Source organism: Petaurus breviceps, unplaced genomic scaffold (assembly GCF_028583685.1).
Source record: "Petaurus breviceps papuanus isolate PSGF00001 unplaced genomic scaffold, PetGlider_PUasm1.0 90977, whole genome shotgun sequence".
In the NCBI taxonomy this organism is placed as follows: Eukaryota; Metazoa; Chordata; class Mammalia; order Diprotodontia; family Petauridae; genus Petaurus; species Petaurus breviceps.
The window spans coordinates 6,132,218-6,150,439 of NW_027187391.1; the positions used below are offsets into that span (position 1 = coordinate 6,132,218).

General features: G+C 36.7%; 1 protein-coding gene across 11 annotated transcripts in view; it reads left to right on the forward strand.

Annotated features, from left to right (window-relative positions):
• The window catches only part of REPS1 (RALBP1 associated Eps domain containing 1), a 99,922-nt gene that overhangs the window by 74,181 nt on the left and 7,519 nt on the right, over window positions 1-18,222 (forward strand). For 6 of the 11 annotated variants that reach the window (XM_069077237.1, XM_069077236.1, XM_069077240.1 and 3 more), the window contains 5 exons: window positions 6,445-6,532; window positions 9,590-9,691; window positions 12,466-12,535; window positions 13,749-13,867; window positions 17,115-17,179. In XM_069077237.1, coding sequence (XP_068933338.1) covers window positions 6,445-6,532; window positions 9,590-9,691; window positions 12,466-12,535; window positions 13,749-13,867; window positions 17,115-17,179 — 444 coding nt within the window. Of the gene's footprint in view, window positions 1-6,444; window positions 6,533-9,589; window positions 9,692-12,462; window positions 12,536-13,748; window positions 13,868-17,114; window positions 17,180-18,222 lie in introns of all 11 variants that reach the window. The other 5 variants (XM_069077235.1, XM_069077229.1, XM_069077232.1 and 2 more) reach the window with 1 other exon arrangement.

The following is an 18,222-nucleotide window of genomic DNA, read 5'->3' on the forward strand; positions in this document are numbered from 1 at the left end:
GAGACATAGTTGGTTATTGTGTTGATTGGAGTTCTTAAGTCTTTAAAAGTTACTTTTCTGTATAATGTAACTTGCCTTGTATAAATTGTTCTGGTTCTTCTCACTATGCTTTGTGTCAGTTCATGCCAGTCAGGGTTCAACCATACCTTCTGTCATTTCTTAGGATACAATAGTATTCCATTACATTCATATACCATAATTTGTTCCCTTCAAGTCTAATTTTTTGTTTTCTTCCTCTCATTCCTTTTGATTTCTCCCTTCAGGATCAGAAGTTTGTTTTCTTTGCAGCTTGCTCATTCCCTCATATCCTTTTTTTTTTTTTAATTAAATTTTTAGTTTACATCATTCATTTCCACAAGATTTGGAGTTACAAATTTTCTCCCCATCTTTCCCCTACCCACCACCCCAGAACAGCGATCCCACTGAATACCCCCTCCCCCAGTCTGCTCTCTCCTATATCCTTCCCCATTCCCCCTCCGACTTTCAAGTAGCACAAGATGTATCTCTATGCCCCAGTGCCTATATATCTTATTTCCCAGTTGCATGTAAAAAAAATAATAATATATATATTTTAAATGTTTGATTTTAAAACTTTGAATTTCAGATTCTTTCCCTTTCTCTCCCTTCTCACCCACCCTTACTGGGAAGATAAGCAATTCAGTATAGGTTGTACATGTGTCTATGCAAAACATTTCCATAGAGGATATATTGTGAAAGATTGACTATATTTCCTTCCATCCTATCCCACCTCCCACTTGTTCTATTCTCTACTTTGACCCTGTCCCTTTTCAAAAGTGTGTGCTTCTAACTTATCTCCCCCCAACCTGCCCTTCCCTCCATCATCCCCCCTCTCATCTCCTTTCCCCCTACTCTCCTGTAGGGCGAATACCCTATTTAGTGTGTTTATTATTCCCTCCCTAAGCCAAATTCAATGAGAGTTAGGTTGACTCATTCTGTTTTGCCTTCCTGTTCTTCCCCTCCATTGTAACAGTTATCCCTTGCCTCTTTTATATGAGATAATTTACCCCATTCTGTCTCTCCCCATCTCTTCTCATTATATTCCTCTCTAACCTCTCAATCCTCTCTTACCTCTCAATTTCACCTTTTAAGTATCATCCCTTCCTATTCAATTGATCCTGTGCCCTCTGTCTATGTATACCTGTACACACACACACACACACATACACACACATATTTATATTTCCTTAAACTATTCTCATGTTGAGAAAAGTTTCGTAAGTTACAATTATCATGTTTCCATGTAGGAATGTTAATAGTTCAACTTTGATAAGTTCCTTATGATTTCTTTTCCCTGTTTACCTTCTCATGCTTCTCTTGCTTCTATCTGAATGTCAAATTTTCATCAAGAATGCTTGAAAGTCCTTTATTCCAGTGAATGACTATATTTTCCCCTAAAACAAGATACTCCATTTTGCTGGGTAGGTGGTGATTCTTGGTTTTAATCCCAGCTCCTTTGACCTCCAGAATATCATATTCCAAGCCCTTCAATCCCTCAGTGTAGAAGCTGCCAGATCCTGTGTTATCCTGATTGTGTTTCCACAGTATTCAAATTGTGTTTTCTTGGCTGCTTGTAATATTTTCTGCTTGACCTGGGAACTCTGGAACCTTGCTATAATATTCCTAGGAGTTTTCTTTTTGGGATCTTTTTCAGGAGGTTATTGGTAGATTCTTTCAACCTCTATTTTGCCCATTTGTTCTAAAACATCAGGGCAATTTTCCTTGAGAATTTTTTGAAGGATGATTTCTAGGTTCTTTTTTTGATTATGGCTTTCAGGTAGTCCAATAATTTTTAAATGATCTCTCCTGGATCTATTTTCCAGGTCAGTGGTTTTCCCAGTGAGATACTTCACATTGCCTTCTATTTTTTCATTTGTTTAGATCTTTTTAATAGTATCTTAATTTCTCATAAAGTCACTAGCTTCCATTTGCTCCAGTCTAATTCTGAAGAAATGATTCTCTTCAATGAGCTTTTGAGATTCTCTTTTTTATCTGCCAAATTTGACTCTTTAAGGCATTCTTCTCCTCATTGGCTTTTTGAGCCTCTTTTGCTATTTGAGTTAGTCTGTTATTTTCTTTGGTCAGGTTGTTGACTCTCTCTCTTTTTTTTTTTAAAGCAATCGGGGTTAAGTAACTTGCTCAAGGTTACAAGGCCAGTTATTTCTGGGTGTGGTGCTAAGTATCAGAGCCCGGATTCAATCCCAGGTCATCCCAACTCTGGGGCCAGTGCTCTTACTCACTGAGCCACCTGGCCACCCCTGTTGACTCTCTTTTCATGATTTTCTTGCATCATTCTCATTTCTCTTCCCATTTTTTCCTCCACTTCTCTTATTTTGTTTTCAGAATCCTTCTTAAGGTCCTCCGTGGCCTATAACCAGCTCATATATTTCTTAGAAGTTTTTGGTGCAGGAGTTCTGACTTCACTGTCTTCCTTCTGTTCCATACCTTGATCCTTTTTGTCCCCCAAAAAAGGAATCCAAAGTCAGACCACTGTGCTTGCTTTGCTTCCTTTGCTTGCTCGTGTTGCCACTCAACCACTTGACTCTTGAGCTTTTTGCCACAGTAGAACTCTGCTTCCAGAGAGGAGAGCTTTGTCCCAAATCACTGGGGTTTTCTCAGCTGCTGGAGCTATTAGTTGGGTGCCCTATCAGAAGCCTCCACTGGCTCTGGCATACTGGTCATGCACCCCAGAACCTCCACCCCTCCACCCTAGACAACAATATATATCCAAGCAAGTTAAAGCAAGAGTGATTACCACTCGGACTGATTGCCTGGTGCCACTACAATCTGCAGGTCAGGAGCTCTGAAGCAGCCATGGGGGCAGAGGCCAGACTGTGTCCCAGATCCTCCTTTTCCCAAAGTCCACTGACCTCTTGCTTTGTCTTTGGCATTTATGGATTGATAATTCTGGAAACCGCCACAGCTGCTGGTGATCCACTTTCCTGATGTCCCTCTAGCAGAGGCTGGGTGGGGCACCCTGAAGGTAAAACCTTGGGCTCACAGGGGGCTGGGCTCTGCCCCCAGAGTGCTGGGATGGCCCCTGCCTGCCAGGCTGTCTTCAACAAGGGGAGGTTAGTTTCTGTCACTTTGTGCGTTCTGTAGCTCTAAAGTTTGTTTAGAGTCATTTTTTACATGTATTGCAGGAGGTGGAAGCAGAAACCTCAAGGAAGGCCTGTTTCTACTCTTTCATCTTGGCTCTGCCACCGATATCCTTCTTTTTAATTGCCTGTCCCTCACTTTATCCCCCAGTCCCTATTGAGTTTGATCTGTCTACACCAAACTCTGTGTGTTTCCCTTGTCCATTTCATATAAAAATGAGTATCCTCTGATGCTTACTTCTTCTTCTCCCTTCCTCTCTCTCTCTCCCTCTCTCTTTCACACACACACACTCACTCACTCCATTTATGGGGAAAAAAGCAAAGTCCTCCTCTTTTGTTTCTCCTTTTTACATTAGTATGAAAGTAAAGATTCTTGGTGCTTTAACAGCTTCTTTCTAGCAACTTGCAATACATATATATATTGTATGTATGTAATTTTTTTACATTGAAGTCTGAATTTTTTTGGCTATAACATTCCTGAGTGTTCCATTTGGCATTCCTTTTAAAAGGTGACTGGTGTATGTTTCTGTCTTCCCTGACTCTCTGGTTCTAATAGATTTGAGCAGTTTCATCATCTTTATCAGCAAGCCTTTAAAGTCAGGGGTGAGGAAACCTTTGGCCTCAAGGCCACATGTGTTCCTCTAGGTCCTCAAGTGCAGCCCTTTGACTGAATCCTTAATAGAAAGATGTGTTCTGTAAAACTTGGACTAAGTCAAAAGGCTTCACCCAAGGACCTAGAAAGCCACATATGGCCTGGAGGCCACAAGTTCCCCATCCCTGCGACCTGTAGTACATGTCAGGTGCTATTTTAAGACCTGAGGTACTGTCTCTACCCTCAAGAACTCACATTTTAATGCTAGAGACAACACATAAGCTACTATATAGATACAAAGTATATACATTGTGAAATGGAAAAAAGGAAAGACCTCTTGAAATTGGTGAATTTTAGAGAAAGCCAGGAAGCCAAGAGGCACTAGTAGTGAGGAGGACATCCTAGGTATGGGCAACAGCCAGTGAAAAGCCCCAAAGAAGGAGGTGGATTGTTGTGTGCAAGGAACAGCAAGAAAGGCATCACTGGAAATATAAGTAGGGTTATTTAGATTTCTTGGGTTAAAGTGTCCAAGTTTTTACCCTCTTCCCCAAGTGGTTTTGGAGGGAGTCCAGTGATTGTTCACTTATTCCTCCTAGAGCCCAATTCATTTGTTTTTTTATATTGGGCATCTTGAATTTTCTCTTATGTTTTCAGTCTTGATTTTGATTTAATATTTCTTGTTTGCCATGTAATCACAGTATTTTGTCTGTTTTAGTTTTCTAGGAATCCTTTTTTTTTTTGGCTTTTTGGAGGGGGAAAGGCAGTACAATTGGGGTTAAGTGACTTGCCCGAGGTCACACGGCTAATAAGTGTTAAGTGTCTGAAGCCAAATTTGAACTCAGGTCCTTCTGACTCCAGGGCCTGTGCTCAATTCACTTCACCACCTAGTTGCCCCCCAGAAATCCATTTCTTAAGTAAGATTACAACTTTAACTTCTAAACCAGAGGTGTGTGGCAAGATTAAAATGTATTTAAGAAATGCTTAACAAAATAAATTTTTAAAAAGTAGACCATAGACAATGTAAATTTGTGATTTTCAAAGTCATTTTGGAGCCTGCAGGGATCTCTTTCTATTTGAGTTTGATGCCACTATTCTAAGCTACTTAATTCTTCCATTTCTTTTCTCCAGAGATTTTTTTTAATCTTTCACTTCATTTCTTCTAGGGATTTATATAGTCCTTAGGATGATCTCTAGATCTGCAATAATTTTTATGCTGGTTGGTGTCTTTGATTCACTCATCTCTTATGAATTGAGGCTTTGTGCCAGGGCCAGACTCCACCCCTTCACTTCGTTGTCTTTCCTTTCTTCTTCTTGCCCTGCATCCCTTGGCTTCTTGTGTTGCCTTCACTTCACAGGATTATGCTTTGAGGTTCAGAGCAATGGATCTTGTCATCTCAAGACAAAGTATTTGGATGCTTAAAGAAGTTGGATTTCTTAGTTGTTCTACTCTGAGTACTGAAGGATGATGGCACTGTTTGTTGGAGCTTTTTTTTTTTTAAAACGCTGGGATTTTCTGTAGGGCACCTTCTGCTTTTGATGCCTCATGACACAGTTTTGCTGGAAATGTGTGTCCTATATCCAGTTAGACTTGTGCCAGCTTTGCTAAAGAGGCACTTTCCTACTGCAGTAGTCTTCTTACCAACTCTTCATGAATTCTGGGGTGAAAGAAGTCATTGTAATTTTTTTTGAATTTCTTGATGATTATTTGGTTTCATGCAAATTTCAGGATTTTGCTGGAGTAGATAGCTGAAAACTGGGCAGTCTGCCTCTGATTCAGTGAACCAAGATTGACAAGAAGTCCTCATTCTTTCCCAGGGTGATATTGCTTATTCTTCTCTTCTGGCCTGCTTTACCATGCCCAAGGCAAAGCAAGTTTAGAAATTCACAAGCCGACTAAGGAAATGGAAAGGGTTTACATATACAGTTGTAGAAATGACTAAAAAGATGACTATAAGAACTGTATAGAAAATCGAGGAAATAGTATAGCTGTGAGAGCTATTTGTAAGATCCACTTCATTAGAATTATAACCATATTCACCTGGGTGAGAACCCCTGTGTATGGGGGTATTGACCATGTCTAGGCCTTCTATTTAAGGTACTTATGAAACAAATCACCTTTTAAACTATCTGGATTATAATCTTATGTTAGCTGGTAAATTTGTGATTGAATTTTTGCTGTTGGGGGAGTGAGCTTGACTTTTGTGGGGTTTTTGTTTTTTTTTTTACTTTATAGGTATCAGGTAGTTTTGAACATGCCCTAGGATAATTATAGCAAATTGGTGGGAGAATTGCATTTTCTAGTTTTCAGGCCCTTGTTTATCTATTGAACCTTTAGAGTATAATGTTGTTGGTTTTTGCATAAACTGTCCAAAGTAAAAAATTATATTTAGTAATTCCCAAAAGCCAAAATTCTTTGGTTCCTGAAACTTTGATTTTGAATATGGGTAGCAGTTGAATTTTTATAATGTTATTTTACCTATGTAGGTAACAAAGTTTGATTAAGCATATATAAATTGTTTTGAGCTATATTTATTACAAAACAAGTAAAATTATTCTCCATGTTAGTTTCTAGCTAGGTTATCTTCAGAAAGACTTAATCAGTTTATAATACTAACCCATGTTTGATGTCTGCCTAAATATGAATGAAAAATATATTTTTTAGGTTTTAGTAACTAGCATGACATAAAAAAACTTATATGGTGCTAACATACTCTGTTTCCTCCCTTTCATATTTAGGATACTGCTATTGTTCATCCAGTTCCCATTCGAATGACTCCAAGCAAAATTCACATGCAGGAAATGGAACTTAAAAGAACTGGAAGTGGTAAGAAAACTGATTTCTAAAAAAAAAAAAGGTGCTACTAATTTAAAACAACCAAATAATTATGCTTTTAGTGATCAGCTTTAGTTCTTAATAGTTTACTCTTTTCCATGGCAAGTCTCTGCCCAGAGCTCACTTTAAAATTTAATATTTTCTCTTCATTTCACAAAAATATACAGAACAGTTGAACTGGATAGAAAACTTTAAGTGGAATATAACATGAGTGAAAGATTGATAAGAAAATGAACAAGGAATGAAAATTTGCCACCGAACAATCAACAAGCATTTATTAAAGACCTGTTATGTGTCAGACACTTTGCTAGGGGTTGGTGACACTAACAAAAAGAAATGAAACAATCCCCACTTGCAAGAAGCTTGCATTCTAGGGGCAGCCAGGTGGTTCAGCGAGTAAGAGCACCGGCTCCAGTGTCGGGATGACCTGGGGATCAAATCTGGGCACAGATACTTACTTAGCACCACACCCAGAAATAACTGGCTGTGTAACCTTGAGCAAGTTACTTAACCCCGATTGCTTAAAAAAAAAAAAGAAGAAGAAGAAGCTTGCATTCTAATAGGGTAAAACATCATGGACATGTGTAAGTATTTACAGAATTTAAAAAAGGTAGTTTAATAGAAAATACCTTGGAAGAGAAGGTACTAGAAGTTAGTGGCTATCAGGAAAAGCTTTATTAAGTACCTACTGCTTAAGTTATAATTTGAAGAAAAAGAGGCAGAGGGTGAGGAGAAAAGACATTCCTGGCATGGGGGAGGGGGCCAGCCAGCACAAAGGTATAGAGATGGGAGATGGAGTATTATATATAAGAATCAGAGAGAAGGCTGTTTTGCTTTGATTATGGAATGCACGTGGGTTAACAGTATCCATTGGCCCTGGAAAATAGACTAGAACCAGGACATTGAGGTCTTTAGAAGCTAAACAGTTTATATTTTATCCTAGAAGCAGTAGGGCACCACAAGTGTTTGAATGAGGGATTGACATAGTTAGATCTGAGTTTAAGGAAAATCGCTTCAGTAGCAATGTAGTGGATTGGAGAAGAGATGGATGAGAAAGGCTGAAATGATGAAGGCTGAACTAAGGTGGTTGTGTGCATATAAAAGAGAGAGTGGATGCAAGAAATGTTTTAGATACAGAAGTGGATTAGGTATGTTGGATAAGAAAGTACAAAGTTGAAGATCCACGGTTATGAACCAAGGGATTGGAAAAATGGTGGTGTCAACTGAAATTGAAATTTGGAAGTCAAGTTTTGGGGAAAGATAATGAGCTCTCTTTGGACACATTTGAGATGTTTGTGGGACATCCAGTTTGAAATGTCCAATAAGCAGTTGGTGATGTGAGAGACTGATATACATCTAGGAGTCATCTGTATAGAGGTGGTAGTTAAACCCATGGCAGCTAATAAGCCAGTGAGAGAAAGAAAAGGACCTAGGCCTGTGCCTTGGGGAATACCCACAACTGAGGGTTGTAGTATAGATCATAAATCAGCAGAAAGGACTGAGAGGGAACAGTTAAACAGGTAGGACAAAAGCCACTAGAGAATAAAGTCACAAAAATCCTGGAGAATATCTAGGAGGAATTAGTGGTCAGCAGTATTAGACTCAGCATATTGGTTGAGATGGAGGAAAAAGTCATGAGATCTTTGGTAACTTTGAATAAAACAGTTTCAGTTCAATAATGCAGTCTGAAGCCAGACAGCAAAGGATTGAGTGAATGAGAAGAGAGGATGTGGAAACAGTGCAATATAGATGCTTTTTCTAGGACAAAAGCACTGGCTGATAAAAGGCAAAGAAATACAGAATGATACCTTGACAGGATAGTAGGATCTGTCAAAAGGTGTTTTTTTTTTTTTTTTTTTTTTTTTTTTTAAGATATGGGGTTGGGGCAGCTAGGTGGCGGCAGTGAGTAGCACCAACCCTGAAGTCAGGAAGACCTGAGTTCAAATTTGGCCCCAGACACTTGACACTAAACTAGCTGTGTGACCTTGACTTAACCCCAGTTGCCTTGCCTTACCCCCGCCACAAAAACAAAAAGAAAAAAGACATGGGGTGACTTGACTGTTTGAAGAGAGGGGGGAATCCTAGACCTTTACTATTCACATTTATATAGATGAAATAAGTTTTTAGGATATAAAATAACATAATCAATAGCTGCTAGTATTTATATAATATTCTTCCTGTTTGTACCTTAATGTTAGTGTCTTCTTTTTTATATTATCTTATAATATATAATACAATATTATATATATAATATCTTATAATACTATTATATTATCAATTTATTCATTTTATTTTATTTGTACATAGTTGTTTGCCTGTAGTCATCCCCATTAGACTGTGAGCTCTTTAAGCAATAATAATAACAGCTAGCATTTATATAGTGCCATTGTGCTAAGAGCTTTACAAAGACAATCCCATTTGATCCTTAAAACAACCCTGGGAGATAGATGCTTGCCATTCAGCTAACCCTCCTAGTTGTCCCTTAAGGGCAGATTGCTTTTCTTTGCTTCTTCAGCTCTTAGCACAGAGTCTGGCATGTAGTAGGCACTTTATAAATGCTTGTTGATTTGCAAAATGCTTTTACATATATAAAATAACTGTGTGGGGTATATGATTGCTTACTGGAAATTACCTTCTTCAAGGTAAATAAAAAACATATATATCTCTAAACATTAAGAATGTAGTTTGAGAAGAGAGATTCTTTAAATAACTTGCATTTTTATGTGGCTGTTAGGAATTTGTAATTAAAATATGTTAAACATACAGGTTTTAATCATAGTACCTACATTGTAAATTTGATATTTAAAAAGGAATCATTAGATGTTACTTAAAAGTCTACCTAAAAACTAAGAGAAGAATATGTAAAAAATAGATAGTTGAATTTTATACTTTCATGAAGTAAATGCAAATAATAGCTTTGACAGACTTTTTTTTCTATTTGTAAATACTTAAAGGAAGTATCTTTTATGACAAATTTTATGGATTTGTATCATTTTAAAATATATTTAATTTTACTTAGATATTTTTGTGTAATACATTTTCTATTAGATCACACTAATCCCACTAGCCCATTACTTGTGAAACCACCTGACCTTTCAGAAGAAAATAAGATAAATTCATCAGTGAAATTTGTTTCTGGAAATACAGTTGGTAAGTTAAAATGTAGCTTTTAAAATCTATAACTATCAATCTTGATTTAGGCACTGAAGAAATGAAAGTAATAGCCATTTTGTAAAGTTTGTATTAAATGCACCTGACTTTAAAACCTCTTATACTTATGTATGAAATTATGAAGACTCTGTACACTGCTTCTCCCCCCCTTTTGGAATCTCCCTTTTCTGTGTCTGAAACAGCAGTCAGGCTTCATTGGGCTGATGATCCGACCCATTTGTTATTTTTGAGAACAATCTGACTCATTCTTAGCTCCTCTACTTCCTTTCTTCCGCATTAGGGGAATTGTATATGTAGAAAACTGTACCCTTTTCCTTCTTTTATAAATCACAATTCAGTTCCTTTATCTTCATTCTATTCAGAGGAAAGCTGTTTAGTCGTCCAACAAGTATCCTCCTTTTCTCCTCTATTTGAGAACCAAAAAACCCCAGCTGTAGTGAAGATTGATAGGCTTAAGTGCAGTCCTTGTTTTATGATGTCAAGGCTGACATTAGATGATTCCTAAAGAAAAGAAAACCAGAAGATTTGAGGTGAAATTCAAGATTGTAGAGAACTCATGTCTGAATGTCTATAACCTTTGAAAAATGCCTTTCAGAATAATCATAGAAATCTACCCTTTTAACCCTTATAAGAAAATTTATTTTTCTTTAATTGGCTTGCCAGTTCACCAAATTATCAGCTTCATTATAAAGTAAACTACTTAATAGTTTTGAAATAACCAAATAGGGCTACTTTCATTCTGAAGTTCACCAGGTAAGATACTAATGCAAAATATCATTTTCCAATATGTTTATACTGAGTAAAATTTTAGTTATATTTTATTGTTGAAATTTGCTGCAAAATTGTTAACACTAAAATGAATTCTTTAAAGAGTTGTTATTGTTACTGTATATCCACCTGCATTTATTACTGCATTTTAGCCATGCCAAAATTATTTGAATTAATAGTGATAACTAGCCTTTATATAGTGCTTTAAGGTTTGCAGAGCATGTTTTTGTGAAGATATTTTGTCTTTACAACAACTCGGGGAAGTAGCTGCTATTATAATCCCCATTTTATGGTTGGGAATTTACAGTCGAGGCAGACAGGTTAAATGACTTCCCCAGGTTCATACTACTAGTGAGTGTCTGAGGTTGGATTTGGACTCATGTCTTTCTGATTCTAGGCTAGCACTTTATGCGCTACCCAGCTGCAGTCTTGCCTTTCTGAAAGGATTCTTGGACAGCTCTTGGTTTCTTTGATAAATTGGGAGATAATTCTTCAGGGATGGGGAACCTGTGGCCTCGGGGCCATATGTGGCCTCCTGGGTCCTTAAGTATGGCCTTTTGACTGACTCTAAGTTTTATAGAACAAACTTTTATTAAAGGAATTTGTTCTGGGAAGTTTGGATTCAGCCAAAGGGTCACACTTAAGGCCATAGGTTGTCCACCCCTACATCTAGTCTCTTCATCAATTCATTGGATAAGAGGAAGAAAGAAGCCTGGGTTGCTTTAAGGAAATTAAGCCATATGTTCCAAGTCCTATTTTATCAGTAATATAAATAATAACTAGTCTTTATAATATATTTATAGTATAAGTTTTCAAAGAAACCACTTTTCTAATATTATTTCATTTTAATCTTTATAACAGTCATGTGTGATAGATGGTATTATTACCATGTTTCCCCGATAAGACACTGTCTTATTAATTTTTTGGAAAGAAAAACACCAGAGGGCTTATTTTCAGGGGAGGGCTTATGTTGTCCTGCCTCAGCTCTCCTCCGTGGCACTGCTCTCAATGGCGCCAGCAAGCAAATCACTGGGGAAGAACAGGATGACGCACTCACTGCTGCAGCTCTGATTGGATGCAGCTCGGAGTGCGGCGTGTGTTTCACGAGGGAGGGGAGGTGCATACAGAGGGTACCGTAATGTAGCGTGTAGCGCAGGGGATCACCTTCACTACAGTAGCAATCTCAGTAGGGCTTATTTTCGGAGGAGGGCTTATTTTAGAGGAATCTTACACAGTAAGGGGAGGGCTTATTTTCGGGATAGGTCTTATTATCGGGGAAACACGGTATCACCATTTTATAGATGGGAAAACCTAAGAAGACAGGTTAAAGTGACTTACTTGTCAAAGGTCACATGGCTAGTAAGTGTCTGAGGAGGGATGTTAACTTAGGTCTTCCTGATTATAAAAACATAACTCTAGAGCTGGTCTTGTAGAGGTTATCTGATCAATCTCTTAATTAAACTAAGGTGAAAAGAGGTTAAATTACTTGACCAAAGTCATTTAAGTAGTAAGTAAATTAAATGCACTACACCATTCTGCCTCTAAATATTACACGTCAACATCAACAGAGACCACTTGAATTCCCTACCTAATTGTGTTTTGTTGTCCTACCTCTGAGAATTTACATTATAAGTCTGTCAAAGTAAGGGCTTTCCAACCAGCAAAATAGGATTCTCTAGTACTTCTCCAAGTCTTGATATCCAATCTGCTACTCTTTCCACAATCAAAAGTAACGTATCACAAGAAGGTTGTGTTAAATCATAAGTTGATGATTTTTTTATATTCCTTGATAGAGTTATTATTTCTAATTTCCAATTTTAAAGTTGCTTGATGCTTACTTACTTCATCTGGATATGATTTCCCTTGGCAGTCTCCACTAATGTATAATGCGTAAAAATATAAAAATATACTGTTGGATAAAGGAGTAAAAAATGAGGTGACTAATTATGAAATTGTGTATTTTTTTTCCCATTTACCACCAGCAGATGGGTACAGTAGTTCAGACTCTTTTACCTCTGACCCAGAGCAGATTGGAAACACTGTAACTCGGCAACGGTCAGTATTTCCTGTGGTAAAGACCTTTTAAAATATTTTGAACACAGAACAAATTATTCTGTCATCCAAAGGCTATTTAATGGCTAGTACAGCTGAATAGAAACTAGATAATTGTGATATTTACTGTTTTAATTAAGTGTAGAAGAACTTTTATGTATTTTTAAAAATTAATTTTTAAAAAATTTGAAGTGTTAGCATTTTGTTATGAATTTAAATATCAAGAAACATGAACACTTTCAATAAACGTGGAATAACAGAAGAGAGGCTTGTATATGAAACTCTACTATAAAACTTAACTAATGGTAATGAATAATTACTGCTAGTAATAATAAAAGTGTCTTTGCCTGTTTGTACCCCCTTCTGAACTTTCTTCTCTCTGGAGGCTTTTTAAAAGAGCTTTTAAGTCTTCCATATTGGAGTCTTAATTAGTCCTTTTACATCCCAACAGTATGAATCTAATAAGGTGGCAAATGAGTAAATGTATTGGATGTTTTTAACTTAAAAGTAGCAACAGGTGAATTTTACTTTTAAAACAACCTTATCAATTTGTGTTGAAAAAGCTTCTCCATCCATAAATTCAGATATTTAAATCTGATTTTTTAAAAAGCTGTTTACAAAGAATTGTATGTTCTTGACTTATGCAGGGGGACAAGACTTCTTTCTTCCTACATTTTTGGTGGGAGAAAGGCAATAACCTCTGTTCATTAAAGCACAGTTTTTCTTATCCTGATTGCATGTATATCCTTTAATGTTTTCTTGAGTTTCCTACTTTATGGAAATTTATATATCCAGTTTTTTCCTCGTGACAAGATTAAACCGACAAAACCCATAGAACAAGGTACCTTTTCAGAGTATAGATAATGGTTTTTTTTAGTCATTGTATAACAGGATATGGCAGCAAAAAAAAAAAATGTTTCTCCAGGGACAGCCAAGCCCAAGCCCAATTTGATTTAGGAATCTGACCTTCCGAGTGATACAAATGTGCATTTCCTTTCCTTTAAGGTTATATTTGTTACCCTGAATATTCTTCCTGGCTCAGCCCTTATTTCAGAAAGCCACCTAGATCAGAGGAGGTAAAGAAGTGTGACAGCCAATCAATTAATTTGGGGATCAGGAAAATGTTTTTTTTATAATATGTCAAGTTAATATGAATATTAAGCTACAGTAATTATCACTGGTTCAAGTAATTTCTTTTATGAATTTTATTTTGCAGGTCACATTCAGGAACATCTCCAGATAACACTGCACCCCCACCCCCACCTCCAAGACCTCATCCCTCCCATTCTAGATCATCATCTTTAGATATGAATAGAACTTTTACAGTCACAACAGGTAGGGATTAGAGAACTGTAACATAAGTTAAAATTAATTCAATTAAATTTTGAAATTACACCAAATAAAGGGATATAATATCATAATTTTAGCCCATTCTTAAAACATGTGCTATTTTGAAACTGTTATTTCCTTTGTAATTAGAATGGCCAGGCTTATAAGAGCCCAAACAAGTGTTGAGAAAATGCACCTCTGTCTCTTCATTGCATAGATGTGGAGGATTACGTGGGTGGATCCTGCATGTATTGTAAGGGAAGGCCACTGTTTTGGTTTTGTTGAACTGCTTTCTTTGCTCCTTTTAAAATCTCTGTTACAAGTAGAGTCCTGCTGAAGATGGGGATGGGAAGAGGGATTTATCCAAAAATGAGTGTTATACAACAAAATACATCAGGTATTAAAAGGACAGCTTTAACATCTAATTGTTTGAAGTTAACTTCCTGAATAAGGAAAAGCTTCTCCCTAAAACTACAGTGTTTCTTGACTACTTAGCCTATAAAATGAAAACTTCACTTTCAAAACATTGCAGTTTTCTTTTTTATTTTATGTGTAACTATTTAGTCCTAACACCCTGGAAATCAAGTGGAGACTTTTCTTAACTACATTGTTTGCTATTTGTTTTTTCAGTCCATTATGTACAGACAGGGTTGATTACTGATATGACTTTACCTGTTAAGGTTGATTTGCTTCCAACAATGAACCAAAAAAATTTCACTTTGAGATGTACACAACTTGTTACTACATGATAAAATTACCGGAACCAAGCTGTTTTAATAACTTTTATTGAAATTTCAGAGAACTTTTGAATCCTCTTGTTGACAGATATTTTTTTGAGTTCATCCTGATTTCTAGGCAGTGGAGGGGTATAAAATGAGTAATCAACATTTATTAAGCTTGTTATTCTGTACTAGGCACTAAGACTATAAAGATAAAAAAAGAAACAGCTTAAAGAGCTTACTACTTTCTGTCTGTAAACAACCTATAATATACAAATATATACAAAATAAATATGAAATAGTTATGAAGGGGAAGGACACTGTTGGGTGGGTGGGGGAGAACACAACAATTATAATGAAGTGGGATTTGCCTCTGTGTTTTCAGCTGATGTGTTGATATGTCCCTTTGATGAACAGTGTGGTTTCCCATTTCATCAGTTTCTTTGTCATTATTTAAAAACCCTTTCTACCTTAACCACCTTAACCATAGAAGTGGTCATACCTTAGTTCTCACTTTCAACTAAAACTGTTTTACCTCTGATCATAAGCTCTGAAATTTTCCTCTGATTATTTCTTGTCCTTTCTTGTCTCTCTGCTTCACACTCAGTTCTGTTCTTCATCTCCATGACTTCTTGTCATTTTATCCATTTCTGGTCTTCTCTAGAGCACTGCTCTAGATTTGCTTTATTCTATTTATAGTCTTAATCCTGTAGGTAATCAGTTCCACTAACCTGTTCTCCAGCCTTTGATCCATTTTGTCATTGTCTGACCCTATCATCTGCCTTCTTGGAGCTGGTTCCTGAACTGCCATATGATGTTAGAAAAAGTCATACACCCATGGTGCAGTGGATAGAGTACCAAACTTGAAATTGAGAAGCCCTGAGTTCAAATGCAACCTGAGATTCTTAGTAGCTCTGTGACCTTCAACAAGTCACTTAACCTCTCCTGGCCTCATTTCCTGGGCTCAATAATATCTAAGGTCCCTTCCAGCTCTTAAATCTATGGAACTCAGTCTCTTGAAGCTCCCAGTGTTACCCCACCCCCTTTCTTTTAGAAGATGACTCCTCTTTCTCTTGATATTTCTGTTACTTTGATTATTGTTTTTGCCTTGCCAGTGTCTTGCTACAAATAGGTGACCACAGTCACTTGCATCAAAACTCTTCTTCACTTTAGTCTTTGAGGAAGAGTTGCTTTCTCTTTGCCAAGATTAATCCATTTGCTCAGTAAACTAGAGGGCAGTAACTGTTTCTTTATATTTGTTTTTTGAATCCCTAGAATTTAGAATTTATATACCTGGAACATAATATGCACTTAGTTAATACTTGTTGATAGATTGAATGCCTTTAATCCCATCCCACTCTGTCTTCTCAGAAAACATGCACTTCCAATCATTTCCCCCTCTCCTTTCTGTTATAAAGCATAGATTTCTGTTTGATATTTGAAGCCCATCATAATCTGGCTTCAGCCCTCACTACATTCCAGTCTTTACCAGGCCCACTTGCTGTTCACTATACAGAACAATCCCCATGCTCCCTATGACTGGAATGTTCTCTCTCTTCATTTCTAGAGTTTTTTCAAGACTCAGTTTATGTCACTTCAAGAGATCTTTCCTGATTTATTCTAGTGTTTGATACCTCCCTTGTCCCTCCAAAAATTGGATTTTGTTTGTTTATATGTGTATTTTCTTGCTTTAGGCAGTAGTAGAACATAAGTTCCTTGAGGACAAGAATTGTTTTGTTTTTATCTTTGTTTCCCTAGAGCCTTGCATGTAATAGGTGCTTTTAAAAAAAAAATAATTTCCCTCAATTACATGTAAAAACAATTTTTAACATCTTTTTAAAATTTTGAGTTATGAATCATTTCCTTCCCTCTCTTTCTTTCCCCCCTCCCTGATACAGGTTATACAGGTGCAGTCATGTAAAACATATTTCTGTGATAATAGGTGCTTATTAATAAAGCATTCAGTTGAATTGGTAGCACCATATTCCCAGGAATTCTAGACTCTTCTCACTAATTCTAGACTGTTCTCTATTCTTCACCACTCAATATTCACCTGGCAACTCTTGCCAGTTCTGTTTCCATATCTCTGCCATTTACCCCCTACTTCAGTTCAGGAATTTCTCACTCCTCTTGCGCTCCTGTGGTAGCCTTCACATTGCTCAGTTCAGTCTGGCATTTAAGGCTCCTCAAAATCTGGCTTAACCAACCTGCCCGACCAACTAGGTTTCATATTATTCCAGCCAGATTGGAATGTTTACTGTTTCCCAGACTCAGTATTCCATTTCGTATTAGTGCTCTCTCCTTCATATTGCCTTTGTTTTCTTATTTGTTTACGTGTTGCATCATCCAGATAGAATCAAGGTTCTTGAAGGCAGGGACTGTGTCATTTTTGTCTTTGTGTCCCCAAGGTCCCAAAGAGCACATTGCACACACAAGTGCTTTAATAAGTATTTAATTGATTTGATTCTTTAGAATTTGTCTTCAGATGACTGAGCCCATGTATTTTACAAAATAATTATGATATGTCCCTCTAGGACAACAACAGGCTGGAGTTGTTGCCCATCCTCCTGCAGTGCCTCCAAGACCACAGCCTTCACAGGTAATTTGATTAGTTCAGCATTTGTTTTTCAGTTTCATATCTTGCAGTCCATAATCCCTTTTTGCTTATTAGTCATTTGATTCTCTCATAGAATTAATTTCAAAGGAGTTGCTTAATGAACATTCCTAATTAACATTCAACTAGGTGAAATGAAACCCAGTTTTAGATAATGAAATTAAAATTCTTTGAGTTCCTGCTGCTCATTGAGAAAGCACAGAATGTTTTTTCTTTATCAGGGAAGACAGCTAAGAATTATGGTACACATTTTAGATGGCTACTTCCCACATCAACTAATTACTTAGATTGTTCTGAATTAAATTCTCACTTTTAGTAAAAAAAAAAATCACACATCTTAAAAAACATTTAAGGAGCATAAGGAAAAAATAAAACAGCAAATAGCTGAAGTAGAGGAGAGAAAATTAAGAGCCAGAGGAAACCTTCTATAATAATTAACTGAACAAGCAGTGAAAACTCAAATAGAAAGGAAGAGCAAATCATCGTGGAGTAATATATAGAAATATCAAAAGGGTAAAATTAGGCTAAAGTAGAAAACAAATTCAACTTTTGAAAAACATAAAGGGAACAAGAAATTAAAGAAATGTCGTCTCTAAAACTACAGAATGAATTTGGTGAATGGTTAAACAGTGATTTCTTTTCAGCATAGTTGTACAAGTCAATAAGATGTGAAAAGAGCAGCATTTTTAAACTTTTATTTGATCTGGCCACTGCCTTTTACTTTTTCTCTCTTCATTCCTCGAAACTAGCTATCCCTTCCTCTTCCTCCTCCCCCCCACTCCCCAGCTTTTGTCAGCATCTTTCACACTTTGTAGATTTACCTTATTATTATTATTATTTTGTTCTGGAGGACTCCTAATGTTACAGATAAAGAAATTGAGTAGTACCTTTTTTTTATGATATATGTTTTATTGATCTTTTAAAAAAAACTCTGTAGTCTTTGATGATGGGGCCCCTGGGTGGCTCAGTGGATAGAACACTGGGCCTGGAGTCAGGAAGACCTAAATTCAAATTAAGCCTCACCCATT